The 16,397-nt window shown below is 38.1% G+C and overlaps 1 protein-coding gene, 1 non-coding gene and 1 pseudogene across 2 annotated transcripts; all 3 read right to left on the reverse strand.

The window, feature by feature from the left end:
- Positions 1–1,178, reverse strand: part of LOC136789187 (stabilizer of axonemal microtubules 1-like) — a 44,087-nt pseudogene extending 42,909 nt beyond the window's left edge.
- Positions 1,179–1,431: 253 nt separating this feature from the next.
- On the reverse strand, positions 1,432–16,356 carry LOC136789185 (HAUS augmin-like complex subunit 6). Its single transcript, XM_066989153.1, is given in 17 exon segments — positions 1,432–1,841; positions 3,349–4,365; positions 4,745–4,880; positions 6,303–6,479; positions 7,123–7,186; positions 8,620–8,713; positions 9,880–9,962; positions 10,526–10,707; positions 11,203–11,332; positions 11,334–11,362; positions 11,562–11,613; positions 11,730–11,795; positions 13,048–13,192; positions 13,775–13,907; positions 14,922–15,000; positions 15,729–15,824; positions 16,033–16,356. Coding segments are annotated over 17 exon segments (2,721 nt in total). The 5' UTR covers positions 16,218–16,356; the 3' UTR covers positions 1,432–1,788.
- On the reverse strand, positions 7,256–7,385 carry LOC136789197 (small Cajal body-specific RNA 8). The gene has a single exon (XR_010828053.1). It is a non-coding gene; the product is annotated as a small Cajal body-specific RNA 8 (non-coding RNA).
- Positions 16,357–16,397: the final 41 nt, after the last annotated feature.

Consider the following 16,397-nt stretch of genomic DNA (forward strand, 5'->3'; position numbering starts at 1 on the left):
AAGCCAAAATGGGAAGTCTCTCTGACACGTTTACTCTTATGACAAAACCAAGAACCATAACATTCAATAGGCACTATGTGGAAAAAATCATTACTGTTTTAAAACTGCTCTAAAATACCTTTATTTCTAATTTTCCATATGCAACTTATAGCAGTCAAAAACATCTGCAGCCGTAAGGAGCAATGCAGCTTGCTAGCCAAGGAACTACTACTCCAAACTCCTTCCCCCATCCTCTTTTACATACCCGCAGGAGCGCAGCTGACAAACGCATTTCTTCAAGGATGCAACCTTGTGCAAAGGCACAGGAGACGTGGGAGGCATGTTTGCTAAGAAAAACGGTTACAGATCAGGTAATGCTCTATAGTGGAAAAATCTCCTTAGCAGCAGCAGTCCCTGGAGACAGTGGTATCAGAAAAGAATCTGGGAACCTCCAGAAGCATCATTAGAGCGCACAACGATGGTACAGACTGTACTGACAGAGCACATCCCAGCTCATCAGCTCCTTTCCTGGCCTGGTGGTGTCCTGACCAGAGCTCTGTGGGTCCTGCTTTCAAGGCCCCCCTGATCAGGGCACCACTCCTTGGGACAGTCACCTAGGAAGCCTTTGTGAAGTCACCAGCGCCAGGCTGTAGAGCACACAGTTCTGCAAGCAACACGGCTCTGTTTATTCCAGACAGCCCACAGATATTGTCTGAGCTTCCAATTCTGTCTCTGACCATGACTAGATCAACATGGAAATGGAGTATTACAAAACATTCCCCTCTTAGCTGTTCTGCTGCTAGTGCTTTGGTACAAGAACAAAGTATCTTCAATGAGTTAGCAGTCAGCAGCCACCTTATAACTTCCACAACTGGCCACATAAATCTCTTTTCATTAAACCTGTCAAATTCTGCTTTAAAAGGAAAATGTCATATATAGGTTTTAAGAAGAATCTCAACCTTTCTCCAACTGTTTTGGAAGAAAAGATGAGAAAGATACACCAGAACTGAAAAACAAAATTGCTTTGAAATGCTTCAAAATACTGTAAACACATAAGGTTAGGGGTCAGTACTCCTGTAGTACATAGTTTATCTGGCGGAATTTGAACTTTTACAATTTTTTCCCCTATTTTATATATTGTCAGTTAGCTACATCACAATGTCATAAACATGTATGTATACATAATATACATACTTATAAAAATTAGATAATATCTACTGTTCAGAAATAAAGTAGCATTAACACTATCACAAACCATAAATTTTTAAAACTTCATTTAAAAAATTTTATTCAGTAAACTGTCTAAAAGAATATGCACTTCAGTGTCAGTTTTTTTTTTTTTTTTTTAATAAAGGGGGGTCTTTATCAACCGGGAAAACCGATGGTAATACTTGACTAGAAGTCTCAAAAGGAGAGGAGAATCATACGAAGAGAGAGCACAAAATACACACGTTTTTCAAAAAGGCAAGACAGATTTTAATAAGGAGTTCATTACTTCTCATTTGAGTCTGTTTTTCCATTTTCTAAAATTACATCATACCCACATCATCTGCTATTTTTTAAACTGTGCTTACAAAATATATCATTTTGTACACAGCTGATGGGCTGTTCGCAGAATACTGAAGTGGATTACATAGAATTGGAGGAACGAGGAAAGGCAACTGACGCTTGAACAAGCGGTCTGGAATATAGGCTCAGCAAGAAATAAAAGGAACACAGCTTCTCATCTGGGTAGTGTTTGGAGAAGATACTACACTCACAAGTGCACCATAATTATAATACTATGGTTATGCTTATGCTCTACAAATTCTATCCTGATGATGGTTCCTTTGTGCCCAGCTTCTCATTCAACTGCTCTTCATCTGGAATAAAAAACGTATTAGTTAACATCGTGTAATATTCAATTAACTGACAGAAATACTGTTCCAGAAATATCTGGCGTATATTAAAAGAAAACATATAAAATGTTACTTCTAATTTTTTTAGTTGTTTCCAGTCTGATAAAATTATCTGCTACCAATACAGCTTTTGCTTAAATTTGTGGCTAAGTTACTTTATTGCACCTGTACAGCAGAATTAAGAGGAAAATAGATAGCACGAGTGTTCATGTTCCATTTCAAGAGAATGCTTGGAAGCCTTGCTCAGGTTGCCTCCTATACTGGCAGTATCTTAGTCCAAAATATCTTCTATTCTACCCTTTGATAAGGAAAATAAGAAAAAGGCACAGTCATGCTCACAATCAACTTCCGTCACAGCCTCACCTGCTCTTTTCACAAAATAATACACTAAAACAACACTAAGTGTTAAGTTCTGTATTACAGCACTGGGGGAAAAGACTATGCGCCTTAGAAAGTCAAAGTTATTTTTCAGAGCTGTAACTAGCAGACTCACAGCAGCAGAATTTTATTTCTCTTACTTCAAGTGAGGTTACTGTAAAGCAGAACTAAGCAATCTAACCTAAACCACTTACAAGTAAATTTACAAATAACATGAGTCATGCATACAGTAAGCTTTCCTCCTCAAGCACCACTTGAAAAAGCATCACAAACTTTGTTTGATAATTTAAACTGGTAATCCATAGCAAAACACAAATCTCACTCGTCCTTGAGACTGACCTGTTCTGCTAAACTCCTAGCATGCCACTAAAAATATATGTTTTGGTGAAACAATCTTCTGTATAGCTATTACTGGCTCATCTTCATTTATGTATATCAAAAGTCAACCTTGGATCTAATAAAGCACTGCAACAATGGTTAACCAAAGAGGACGCTATACTGGAAGCACAGGGGACAGGCTGGAATTCAGGAGAGAACCATAGAATGGTTTGAGTTAGAAGGGACCTTAAAGATCACCTGATTCCACCCCCCCCACCATAAGCAGGGACACCTCCCACTAGACCAGGTTGCTCAAAGCCCCATCTAGCCTGGCCTTGAACACTTCCAGGGATGGGAATATTTCATAGTAAAAAGTGTACCAGTAAGTATTATAGACTGAACACCTGACTGAAACCAAAAAAGTTCCAGTTACCTACAGTGCATTTCTAAATAGCCAAATTTGCTCAGAGTAAACATTATTTCATATCAACCTCATGAATTCTCAAAATTTAACTTCAGATTCAGCTGCAGATTTCCTTAGAAAGTCAAAGAATAACTTTTCTCCTACTTGCAAGATGCTGATAAAACTAGAGAAAGGAAGCCTGTTTGCTTTGCTTTTGTCTCACCTTCCATAGGGAATAAGCATACAAATAATCTTTCATCCCACACTTCCCTATCAAGGTTCAGCTGTTCAGAGTAGGACACCTATGGCAGTATATCTGGAGTCAAAATGGACAACACCTTGTTACTTTAGCACAAATACGTGGACACTTACCCTTCAGTTTATGTATTAAGTCTAATGAGATTTTGTGTATCCTTGATGCCATTTCCTCCAGATCTTGAGAGAACACCAGCAAAGGCAACAGGGAATGATTTCCTTTGGGAAAAGATAACGGTGATGGTGTCTTGGTAAATTCTTCATCCAACCTGAACAGATCCAGAGCGCTGCAAAAATCATCTCTTTCTTTTTCTGGTCTAAGATTTAGGTCTGATATATAACTTACAGATTCATCTCCAGTATGTGTCTGATGCAGTTTCTCTCTATTTCCAGATGCAATCTTTTTCAGCATTTCGTATCTGCTGAACTGAGACTGTACATCTAGATTTGATTTTTGAGCACAGTCTTTAATTTTTGTACTACCTGGTACATCCTTGCTGTTCAATACATCAAAATCAGACTCCGAGCTTGTAGATTTATTAGCATCTATGCTATCAAAATCTTTTGGAAGAGTCTCATGCAGTATTCCTGCCTCAGCTACTTCACAGTTGTCAGAACTTAACACTGAAGGTGCATCCCACTGCAGAATTCTATCCACTAGAGAATCCCAAAGTTGGTTTGAGGGTACAGTATTTATTTTACTATTGCTTTCTGAAAAAATATCCAGAGTATTTACACTGTTCTCTACATCTAGACAAGTAGATTCTTCTGTCTTTTGTACAAAATTTCTGCTCAAAACAGTGTGCTCTAATTCCTGTTCTTTATCACTCTCATTCTCTTGCACTCCAGATGTTTCCCAAACTGGACATCCACTGATATTATTTATCCTCATCTGGTTCTGAGCTGTAAATTCTGTACAACTTAGTTGGGACTTTGTTTCTAACAAGGGATAATCAAAGTCAGGTACAGGAGATGAAGAGGTAGACCAGACTAAAGTAGGATCTGCTTTATTCTGTACTGTAGGACTAGCATCCATTGGAGCTTCTTCTGTCATGACTTCAGCTGGGGCCAGCTCTGTGTCTGATGAGTTGTCAGTCTGAATAGCTTTTCTCCACGAGCTTCTGATTTCAGTAACTAAATGAAACAAACCCAGGTAAAATTTTAGTTCTTTCATACTCTCCATTAATGTATTTCTCTTCGGTCACTTTAGTAACATAAACAATCCACAAAAGAGGATGTAATTACTGCTTTATACTGCGTACGCTAGTTTTCCCAGCCATTTGCCCCACAACAGAAAGGGGACTCCACACACAGGGCACATCCACGTTAAAGCAAATTTACAGTGTGTTCATTAGTCATAGTACACTGTGTTACACAAAAAGGAGCCGGTTAGGATAACTTGCAGCTTCACTAAGTGAATTACTTTTCTTCTTGTGTGGTATCTACAATGTCAATGAATTAATCACATTTCTAATCAGTGACAGAGTATTATAAAAGCAGGGTTTAGACTTACGCAGATTTTCAGGAGTTCGGGGAATTTGCCGCCTTGTCAAAAATGGGTTAAAAGTCAGTGAGCTAATGAGATCTTCTAATGTTATTCCTTCTCCACCACCACTCTGAGGTGACTCAGATGTCACGGTTTTTACAACCTGTAGGATGTTAGAAAAGCGCAAATTCTGAGAAAAAATTGTAACTTCTTTGTTTCTGCCAACCTATGGACCCAAGCAAATACCATTCTTCAAATCATCTGAAGAATCTGGAACCTCTTGACTCGTCTGCAGTTTACTGTTTGGGCTTAAAAATGAGCACAGTGACCTACAAACATAAAATTAAGATACAGGAGTGAAATCAGAATTTGATTTGAAGCTCCCTAGTCGTCTATGAATCCATCTTAAAAATAAGAAAATGGGCTCAGAAGATACTTGAGACGCTGGTCAAGAATAGTACAAGAATGAAGATTAGAGCTACATTTCCAACAACAGAACATCTCAGCAGATGACAACCAACTGCCCCCTTTCAGTGAAAGATGTAATTTACTTTCCAAATCAAGCTACAGTAAATTTAATAAGTTTTCTAAAGGAATACCTCATTTAAATCTTAACTAAAATATTGGAAACAAAGAAGTTAAATCCTTGCCTAGAAACCCCAAGCCTGTTAAATATTTAGCTCATAGAATTTCAGAAACAAAAAAGGACTGCTAAATTCTAAATATATGCAGTCATTTGTAGATTAAAATACGAAAGGTGGTAAAAATCATACCATGATTCTACTGAAAGCACTACTCACTTCATGATGGCTGTACTGGGTCTGGCTGGGATGGAGTTAACTTTCCCTGCAGCAGCCAATACAGTGCTGGCACAGCATCAGGAATCCCTCTAACCCCCCCAAGAGCCAGCAGGCTGGGGGTGGGCAAAAGGTGAGAAAGGAACATCACCAGGGCAGCTGACCTAAAGCAGCCAAAGGAGTATTCCATACCATATGTCACATACAGCAATAAAAGGTGGAAAAAGGAAGAAGAGGGGAGGGGTGGGCTCTCATTGTAAAAACATCTGTTTTTACACGTGTGCTACATGCGTTGAGGCCCTGCTTTAAGAACGTGGTCAAGCATCGCTAGTTTGTAGGAAGTAGAGAGTAATTTCTTTCCTCTGCACTTCCACACAGCCTTTGCCTGTTATTTTTTTTTCCCTTTTGCCCTTTCCCTTTTTTCCCTTTAGTTAAATTATTTTATTAATAATATTTTTTCCTTCAATTAAGTTATCCTTATCTCAACTCATGAGTTGTTTCTTCCCTTTTCTTCTTCCCCTCCTCTTCTGAGTTGTGGTGGAGTTCAGCTGCCTAGCAAGGTAAAACCACCACAATGGCTTAAAATTATAACTGCTCAAGCTCTACGCTTTCAGGTTTAGTTAACTGGGTGGTCACTCCTCAAATTTGGTGATTACTACCTAACAGAAAAATCTGTTCATATAAACAGATTAGAAGAGGTATTTATGATAACATTGGCAATTTGTTCTCTGAACTTAACGACCATTTATGTAAAAAAAATTTTTTTGAAAATCACAACATTTCCTAACCTCTTCTGCCAGTTCCTCTCTGGCTTTCTTAAGAGGGTCTTCCTTTTGGACAGCAGACCCTGTCTGGATAACTGTATTCTCCAATGATTCTGAAATGGTGAGGTCCTCCTCCGTCTCCTCTGAGATCTTTGGAGTGACAGGTTTTTCTTTCCCATTGTAAGTTTCAATATGGAAGTCCTAGAGGAATACACAGGAATTATTAGAAGTTTTAAATTCAAGCGTCCGAAAACTAGCATGAAGGAGCTGCTGCGCAAATTCTGAGAGCAATGGCTTCTGTGTTTATGTCAATGAAAATATCTCAAAGTCTTAAATTCTAACTAATCACAAACCATTTTGACACTCGTATTTTTAAAAAAGTAGAACATAAATAGCAGCTACAATAAACTATTGTACAGAACACATGATTTATCACCTGCAATTACCTTTAAACACACTGCAGTGAACAACTGTACAATGGTCAACTGCACATCCAAGTTGCCTTTAGGCCCCATTATACCCCTTAATTTCACACACAGCTTAAAGGAACCAGTGTGACCATTGTTCATATCAAAAAAACTGTTTCAGCTGGCAGGGAATCTGTGACAAACAGTATGTTGTGCTAGAAGTCAGCAGCAAGTGCCTATATTTCTTCTTGTCCTTTCCTAGTGCTTACAGAAGTTTGTGGCAGTTAGCTTTCACTGTCTACGACTCATTCAGAAACGTAGTCATATGATTTAAAAAAAAAGAAAAGCATGCTAGGTCTAGGCTCCAATCAATGCAAAAAAGCAAGTACTACAGAAGTTTAACTTCTTTGACATTTAGGACAATACTGAAGAATAACCTTTTCAATTAACGTGTCACTGCTTTCAGATGCTTCTGACAAGTCCAAAGATTCTGAAGAGATCCTAAAAAGAAAAAACCCATTTTAGAAAGAAAATAAGTGGCATGCAAGCCTTAGTAAAATGCCATCATATACTTGTGCACACCGTATCTGTCCGTTACGATTTCTCTCAGTTCGTCCCGGTCATCAGAAGGCAACTTTACTATAGGGAGAACATGTGACAATTAGAGCAGATTCAGCCCTACTTGTGTATCAGTCTCCCAAACTTTATAATTATGAAATTCTTTTACTTGATTACCACATAGAAAAATAAGTGTTTTTGCAGTATTTTTTGCAAACAAGTCTTCTACATTCTGCTATCAAACATAACTGCAAAGTCTTCTGCAGACTTGATAACGTACTTTTCCCTAGATATTCTTCCTCCAAATCCCTCTGATATCCACAGATCTGCCTGAAAGCAAACTCATAAATATTTAAACACACATCATCTGGTTACCAAATACTCAAGTCTTATCAGTTCTGATGACTGTAGTGTTAATGGCAACACTCTACCATCTGATGTACAGCCCTCATTAGTTAAGAACGTTATCAAAATTAGTTAAGAATAATGGCAACTTTAACTTACTGGTAGCTGTCTTTACAATCACAAATAGACAAAAAAATGCTGTGTCAAGTCAGTGAGAGAAATACACGATTTAATTGTTAACTACTTGGACAACTTTTGAGATTCATATGCAAATACAGCTGCTGATGACTAAGTATAGGACAGCCTCCTTTGCTAACTCCCTCTCTCTTCTATTAGGCAACTTGCAACTATCTGTAGGATTTCTATCCTGAAACAGCATTATTCAAAAAGGGCATTAAACTTTCCTGCACTTACAAAATGACAGGTCAAAACCTTTCATAATACTGTATATAATACTATAGTCTTGTGTTTTAATCTTTTGTTGGAACTGTAATAACAGAAGTGACAAAGTGATTTTAGAAGACTTGTGAGAAAAGCCCCATTCATAAAGTATTAGCACGATAGTTTTGCTCAAGTCTGGGATTTCCGTTTGGTTTTGTTTGGAGTTTTCTTCTTTTTTTCTTTTGTTGTTTTACTTTTTTCTTTAAACACAAAACCAGGGAACATGTGAATATCTGTTCTCTTGGTCTCAGGCAGTAACAACTATGTATTGGCTACCTCATCCCAGCCTGAGAAAGAGAGTTCTCCATTTTTCCCCCTCTGCCTCTTGAAACTTGAATGAATGTTGTTAAAAAGTTGCAGCTAAAAACTTGCAACTCCACTGCTGCACATTCTACCTGGCAGCAGCCAGTTGGTCCCTCTGTCTTCAGATGGAGAAAGCCACAGTTACATCAGGACCATCTTGCCCAATTAGGTAGTTGTGACATGTAAGGAGTGGGCTAATGAAATATATTCCTTTGATGCTTACAAATAAGCTTCTCTGATTTCCACTGCCCTTTTTTTCCCCAATCAATTTCTCATTGAAGTCATACCATCTTGTTGGTTGTAGTGTTGAATTATCCATCATACTTCCCGATGTCTCATCATCTTTCTTGTAATTTATATCATAAATGGAGTCACAAATATCTAGAAAATGTCAGAGTTTTAGTATTGCTTCTTTTGTTTTGCTATCATTCAGGCTTCCCAGGTGATAAAAGCGACTCAGACCACCTCTGTACAATATTCACAAGATGGAATTCATTAACACTTCAAGCAAATTCATAACCAGTGCAAGTGGATCTTAATATTTTTGCTTGGGAACCACCTGCAGCCACAGATGCCACTAACAGCCACCACCTATTTGTGTTGTTTCAGAATGCATGTTCCAGAGATAGGATTCTATCTGCTCCCCTACACATATTAATGAAGATGAAAGAACGTTAGGCAATTGTGACGAGCATTCATTCAGAACCAGGTTATCAAAGACTGTCAAAGAGACTTGCAAACAAAAGTAGGAAGTCTTCCAGACTCAAAGGAACTTCTTTTCCCTCTTCCCACCACAATTGATAGAAGCTCCTCTGGTCCACATACCTGGAATTCATGTTGTAAGGTAACATGAGACTGTATCCTCATAAGCTTCTTCTGCAGTATGAAGAGAGTGACATAGCTTGTAATAAATCAAGATCCTATCAAAAGGAAAAAAAAATACAAGCAAGCTGAGTAAAAGTGTGTAACATCAGCAATTAACACATTTACAATAGCTTTTCTTCAAAGCAGCACCCAGACTCAACATGAAACTTTTGCTGTCTCTGCTGTGTGCCTAGGCAAGGGTATAATCTTGAATCTCTGTAGAAATACGAGTGTCTGAATGAAACCGTTGGTCATATAACACTTTAAAGGGGAAAACCACAACTCTGCAGATGTTCAGTGACAGCACATGAAAGCTCTATTTCCAGAGCAGAGGGAAAAAAAAAGTATTAACCCTTATTTATGCTGATCTACTGTCTTGACAAAGTAGTTCCACTCACCATCTCAAATGAAGACACCAGCTGTCTTTAAGTTAAGCGCATCTTCTTTGCAAAAAGAAAAACTAGTTCATAAAGCAATTTCTGCTACGCTGTACTATCTAATTCACTAACCTTATATACAAAGCTTAACAGAGCTATATAGCATTCTATTGCAATAAAACACATCAACTTAGACGTATACCCCTCCTATCTTCATTCTTTTTCTTCCCCAGAATCAGATAAACTGAACAGTACTTACTGGATCTGGACCTCTCTTTAAACAAAAAGCACACTAGTCAAGAAAGCTTTTCCACTTCATTTCCAACTCCTTCTGTTTTCCAGAAATCGATTCTCTCAATGACATACAATGTTGCTCTTCTATTTTTTGCCTATAACATGAGCATGAAAAATGAACAGGAATACATTTGTTGTTGGCGATAAAAATTCTGCTTAAAAATGGAGCATATTACATGTTCCCCTCATGCTGCAAAACCTTTGATATGCAGGAACTTATTCATGCATTTGTTCTTGCACAAAAAAATAAATAAAATTCACAATCTAAAAATCAGCTGCTAGATTGTCCTTGTGCTTCTTTACAGCAGAATTAGAAAAACCATGCTAAAATACAAGCTTAAACTTTCCCTAAGCTAGTTTCAGTTCAAGTTTTAAAATCACAGAGCTAATTATGTAATAGGAAAAAAGCAGATCATCTAACAAACCAGACCTCCAAGAACAAACCCTAAAATATCCATGAAGCAAGGGCAAGAGAATGAAGTTACCTAGTGAAGAATTACAAAGATTACTTGAATGGACAATCAAGACAAAGGTGAATTTGTCAGAGGCAGAGGGGGAAAAAAACAGAACTAACGTTCTCACTATAAACAATAATTTTAGAAAAGATTCTAAGACAATCTTCAAACTAAAGAACAAGACAAAAATTCCAGACAAATACCTCACTGCTTTCAAATTCGATAGTATTTTATTTTGGAATTCACTTGTATTCTTGATGTCTTGGAAATGTTTTGATTTAAATTGACAACATTCATCTCTTAAGATCCTCAGGGCTTCATTTAATAACTGAATGACTGTTAAAAAATTCAGTTTTTCACCTTCATATAAATTTCCTGTACACACCTTGAAGTATTCCAAGAGAAAAAACGTATACGTGAACAATCACAACACATCAATATCAGAAAGTTATGTCTTCTATATTCAGCACAAGCACACAATGTTCCAGTTTGCAGTTTGATTCCATCCCTGTTTGTTAGATTTAAGCTTCAGGTTGGTTTTCCTGATTAGCATCATCTGCTTGAAGACAGGCTAAAAAGCTGTACGAACTAAGAATGCTTCAACTAATGGGGTATTCTTTTTAAAGACTGCCTCAGAAGATGGTGCAGGCCTAAACAGCACATATACTGCACACTAGAAACAAAATCCATTAGGAATGATAGTTCAAATGGCCAAGTTTTATAATGTCTGACCAATGAAAATTCAAGTGGTAATCAGACAGATTTAACAATGCAGTTACTTAAAAGTTCATAACTTAAACACCACCAATACAGAACAGCAGCATAATCACAACAAACTTTTACATACTTTTTTTAGGACAAAAGGACAAAAATCACTTACTTCGTGCATTTCACTTTCAACTTTGTCAGCCAACAGCTGTGGAACATTGACATTAGTTCCAGCTAAAGTGTACTGATCAACATGCCCTTCAATTACAGAGTCTACGATTTCAGTTTCCTTTTTCAGAGATGTCCATTACAAATGTCCACATATTGCGGACCTTAATAGGCAAGAAGGACAAAAATACTACATTAAAATGTTTGCTGAAATACTATAATGGCACAATATCAAAACAGCGTAAGAGCAGATGAAAGGGCTAGCATAATCATAGGCAGACAATCAGAAATACCAGTATCTGAGAGCAAGTGTTGTAAAAACGTTAGAAATACAGTAATCTGCCACAGATTAAGAATACTCACCTTTTGAATTCTCTCTGTTTTGTCATTTTTGTTTTGGTCATTGAGTTTCATCCTACACGCACATGCAAGACAGAAGTGGACTACAATGAAATTATGGTTCATAACATTTCTTAGAGCTAAGAAATTCATTTTATATATGCTAACTTAGCTCCAAGGAAAAGTACTTACTTAAACAACTGTTGCTGGTGGTATGCATATTCAGATTTTATCTGTTTTATTTCTTTAATTAAAAACCTAAGGAAAAAAAATCAACAGTTACCACAGATTTTTTTTTTAATATAGTTTTTCTCTGCTACTCTCAGAATTCCTTACAATCATTATGTGATTACACTTATTCTTTCCAAATCTGCATACTGGAGCAGTTTTGGAACAATGCAAACATGGATATACAAGTTCCTTACCATGACACTGTAGAGAAAATGACACTGTACAGCCTGGAAAGCCACTAAGATATTTATAAATTTAGCTGTAACTTATTCTATTGCAATGGCATGGCTTTTATTAGACCAAGTACATTAATGAAGTTACTAGTTACTACTATACTCAGCATCATTCCTATTCAGCACACCCACTGACTGCATTACCAAGTCATCTTCAGTGCAGTCAAAAAGTTGCCCAGATTGCTCACACATGACTGTATTGCTTTTCCAGCTAATATCAGGGTATGTTCAAGTTATCAGTAAGAATTAGGATCTGAAAGCCTAAAATGTGTTTGACTTGCTTTAAGAAGCAAACTTTCCCAGATCAAATTTTCATCAGCTTTCTCTGATTGAGGGGTGTGTAGCAGACACACACCACGTGTCTTAGCGGCAATGCCTCTGATTTTTGATCCAAAGTCATGAAACAGACTGATCCCCTTTTACGCAGCTAAGTTCCATGCACTGAAACTGCTCTTTTACCTACACTGCATCCCCTCCTCCTTTTCTGCTCTTTCCCAAATAGCTTGCAACCGCCCGCTACAGTACCCCTGTCATGTGAAGTATCCTACCCAATTTCTGTAAATTCCAGTGATATATAACTATGTAACTGACCAAAGTTCCAGTTATTCTTGTTTCCCAAACTGCAAGTGATTTTCATAAACAAGAATAAAGAAAAAGCATAATGTTGGTGAAATAATTAAGGGCTATGCAAATAAGACGTGTCCCACACTGATAAAGCAATGACCAAATATCTCATCCTGAAACAGTTTTATTCTACGATATGATCCTTAAAGTATTCAGAAATCATAGTGCTATACATGCAGAATTCCTGGATCATTTTTAGTGCCCAGGTAATCCTATCTTCCAGTATATAGCACCTCCTAACTGAAAAACTAATTTCTTCCAAACAGTAGAACAGTTGATTAAAGGAGGCAAAGGGGGAAAAAAATAGGACATTCAGCAAAACTCACAAGGAAAAAATCAGATGCATTCTACTCAAATCCTTTTAAAAACACATGCAAAAAAGTTTTATGAAAATACTCGATTTCTTTAAATACATTACTTACTGTGATTTTTTGTTATATTCTCGAATAATATCCTCCTTTTGCAAAATTTGCAGGAGTTTATTACATGCCACACTACATCTTACTTCTGCCTTGTACATACCCTCAGGCATTAAGTTTACAGCTTCAGCAAAAGATGTATCGCTGCCTAAATGAAAGTTAATAATTGAGTTATATCATTCACTTTTAGCAAATAGACAACTTCCTGTTCTACCTAGTTTTAATTAAGAGAATCACAAACAAGGTTGCCCATTTTACCTGGACTGAAGTAGAGTATTCAGGATACTATCTTTTTTGCCAGTTCTTTCTATTGCATACATTCTCCCTCCTTCACTCTCACCCACTTTCCCCGTTCTTTATGTCACCAAAAGAACATTAAATGCCTAGAACAGACAGTCCTGATCTTTCAGAATTACTCATGTTGTGAAAAAGAGCACAGGCTGAAAAGAATACTTTTGAACTGAACCATTGCACGCGTGCACAGACAACCCACCTCCACATCACACAGACAAACTTAGGAACAAGATCTATAAAACAACAGCAAGGAAAATAATCTGCATTGTTCTACCGGCAACAGCTTTATGCTAGTGCACAGCAACCCTGTTAAAAACTTTGAACTGAGCAACCAACACTGACCTAACTTAAAGCTCTTGGCATATGTTAAAGCACTTCACAGATTCACCATCAAACCAGACAAGTGAAATAATGTTATTATTCTGTTACAGCTTACCTACAGAGTTCTTTCTCAGGTTCTCAATCATTACATATCTTGCAAACCGATACATTAGGTGAATAAATTTATGACCAGCAGGAGAAAGAAATGAAGAAGTTGCAATTTGAGGAAGACAGCTTTTGCTTTCATTCTTGAACAAGTTAAATAGATTTTAAACACAAAATTAGACTAAGGAATAAAACCTAAACAACAGCCATCAAACACTCTGCTGAGTACAAAAACACTGCAGCCTACTTATTAGCAAGTCCGATGCAAAGCTAATTTACCTTGCCACCATCGTTGACGCTTTTTCTAGTCCAAGGAAGAGACTGACACTTTTTGAACATTCTACCACCACCCCTAGTTCCGTATATAAAAAATAGCTCTGAGGCAAAGACTGAAATCAGTGTTAGGTAAATATTAAAAACTTCTGCTCTCCTCACTCCTAAATGTAATCCCTTCCTGTTCATATTTTCTACTGAGGTCATTAATCAGTGTATTTTGTCACACTTTTATCTTGCTCAAAGATTTTGTATGGCTGGCTTTCACCTTGTCAAAAATAAAAGTGCTCCAGTACCTTAAAGATCTAGAAATCAGATCTTTATTAAAACAAATGCAGCATGAGAAGGCATAGTAATCAATGATTCCTGAAGCAAGCCATTTTGTCTCTTTCCATTTAGAAAGCCTGCCTTAAACTTTATTCTCTTTTCCCCATGAAGAAAGATTAACATTAAAAGTTTTTCATGCATCTGAAACCACTTTTACAATAACAAACACTCTCTCATTTAATTTAAGCAATTATCTCCCACGTTGAAGCAAATTATTCTCAATGATGGAAGGAATCTCACACAGATTTTAGATGATACTGGTAGGTCCCTTCCAAATCAGTATACTCTACAATTCTATGACTTCTGTGTAATAAAATATTGTCATCCAAAAGCAATACACAACAGTTTTCTGATCCAAAATTAAGACTTTGCCACCTATGCTCTGCCAAACAATTTTTTTAAGAAGTCTATCATCAGCTGTGTGAAATAAGGCATAAGATAAAACCTATTTGTCTAGTAAAGCAACTTTATTTAAAACTCAAATATGTTCTCTCAAAACAAAAGAATGAGGTCACAGAAACCAGCAGCATATCAATTCCCACTCTTGTAATACTTACTGTGATATCTTTTAGCCATGAACAACATTGCTTCCTAAATTCACTATCTCTGGTTATTTGTTCTGGTAACATACAGTCCCTTTTCCATGCAAAAACAGCAGAGGGGAGAAGAGAGGAAAAAAAAAAGCAACTTCAAAACATACCCAAATACTCAGTTACATAATTAACCACTACAACATCTGAACTAAGACGAAGTTTTCTTAGTGATGTCCCCTGGAGAACTCAGAGAATATGGTAATATTGCCTACGAGAAGAATAGCTACAAGTCTGTTAAATAGCTAGGTCTTCTTGCCATAAAAAGTTAATTACAGACTATTTCAGAAACAAATTTGTCTGCAGTTCTTTTTAACTCAGGAAAAGAAAGTGAAAAAGCAGCCTGAGAACTTATAATTTTCTTAACAATGGTTCTCCTCCAGCCATTTCTTTAAATTGTACGGTAAAATAGTTCAGCTATATGAGAATACATTAAGATAGGGTTCTCACAATGTTGAAGATTTTAGCAGGTATTCATAAAAGGAAGAAGTTACTTGATGTTTGGTAAGGGAAATGAATGGAAGAGATAAATTATTTTTCAGCTAGGAAAAATTTTTACCAAACTTGTCAAGTTACAGCTACTGTCAGAAACCTTTTTAACTAGGGCAAGTTTTCTTATGCATTACAGACTTGTGATAAAAGGGAAATGAGTTCTGTGACAGCACGTTCTTTACCTACAGTACTCCTCGGGAGACCGTTTTTTTACTTCAGCACCCATGCAAACCACATGGTTCGTTATGTGCACAGCACGAACTGAGCAACCCAAAGGCTCACCTGAAAACTTCTTCTGCACGCATCTCATCCAACTTGGTAAACAAGAACTGGGCAACAACGCGGAAAGCACCTACGTTTGGTGTATCAAACATAGACCTAGCAAACAAACACACAGCTGCGTCAGGAACGGTTAGGCTAAGGAGTTTATAGAGCGTTTTTACCGGTCGCTCAGGACTAATGCGGGATACCATTTTGTAACGCCATTCGGACACGTCCCCCTCACCACGCACCACAGAAGGCCCCCACACACAAACACACACACCCCGCCATGTTCTCCCCCTCCCCGGCCGCCCCCGGGGCTCACACGCCCAGATCGAGCTCCCTGTCGAAGAACTCCGCAGCAGCATCCGGGTCGAAGCCGAGCGCCAGCAGGCAGAGCCAGAGGTGGGTTCGCTCCCAGTCGCTGCCCATGGTACCGGCTGGAACATCCGCCGCCGCCATCTCCCCCTGCCCCTGCTCCCACCCCTGCCTCCGTCGCCCCGCTGCCATTTTCCCCGTCCCGCCAAAACCGCGCTCCCGCCGCGAGACGCCTCGCCGTGCCCTGATTGGCCGCGCTCCGCGCGCTGCCCGCTGGGAAGTGTAGTCCGGGAGGTGGTGCTCCCTGTCCCGGGCACCGCCGCCATCTTGCGGCCGCCGCCTGGGCGGGGCCGGTCAGGCGCCTCCGCCCTT

This window comes from Anser cygnoides, unplaced genomic scaffold (genome assembly GCF_040182565.1).
Source record: "Anser cygnoides isolate HZ-2024a breed goose unplaced genomic scaffold, Taihu_goose_T2T_genome scaffold_42_1, whole genome shotgun sequence".
Lineage (NCBI taxonomy): Eukaryota > Metazoa > Chordata > Aves > Anseriformes > Anatidae > Anser > Anser cygnoides.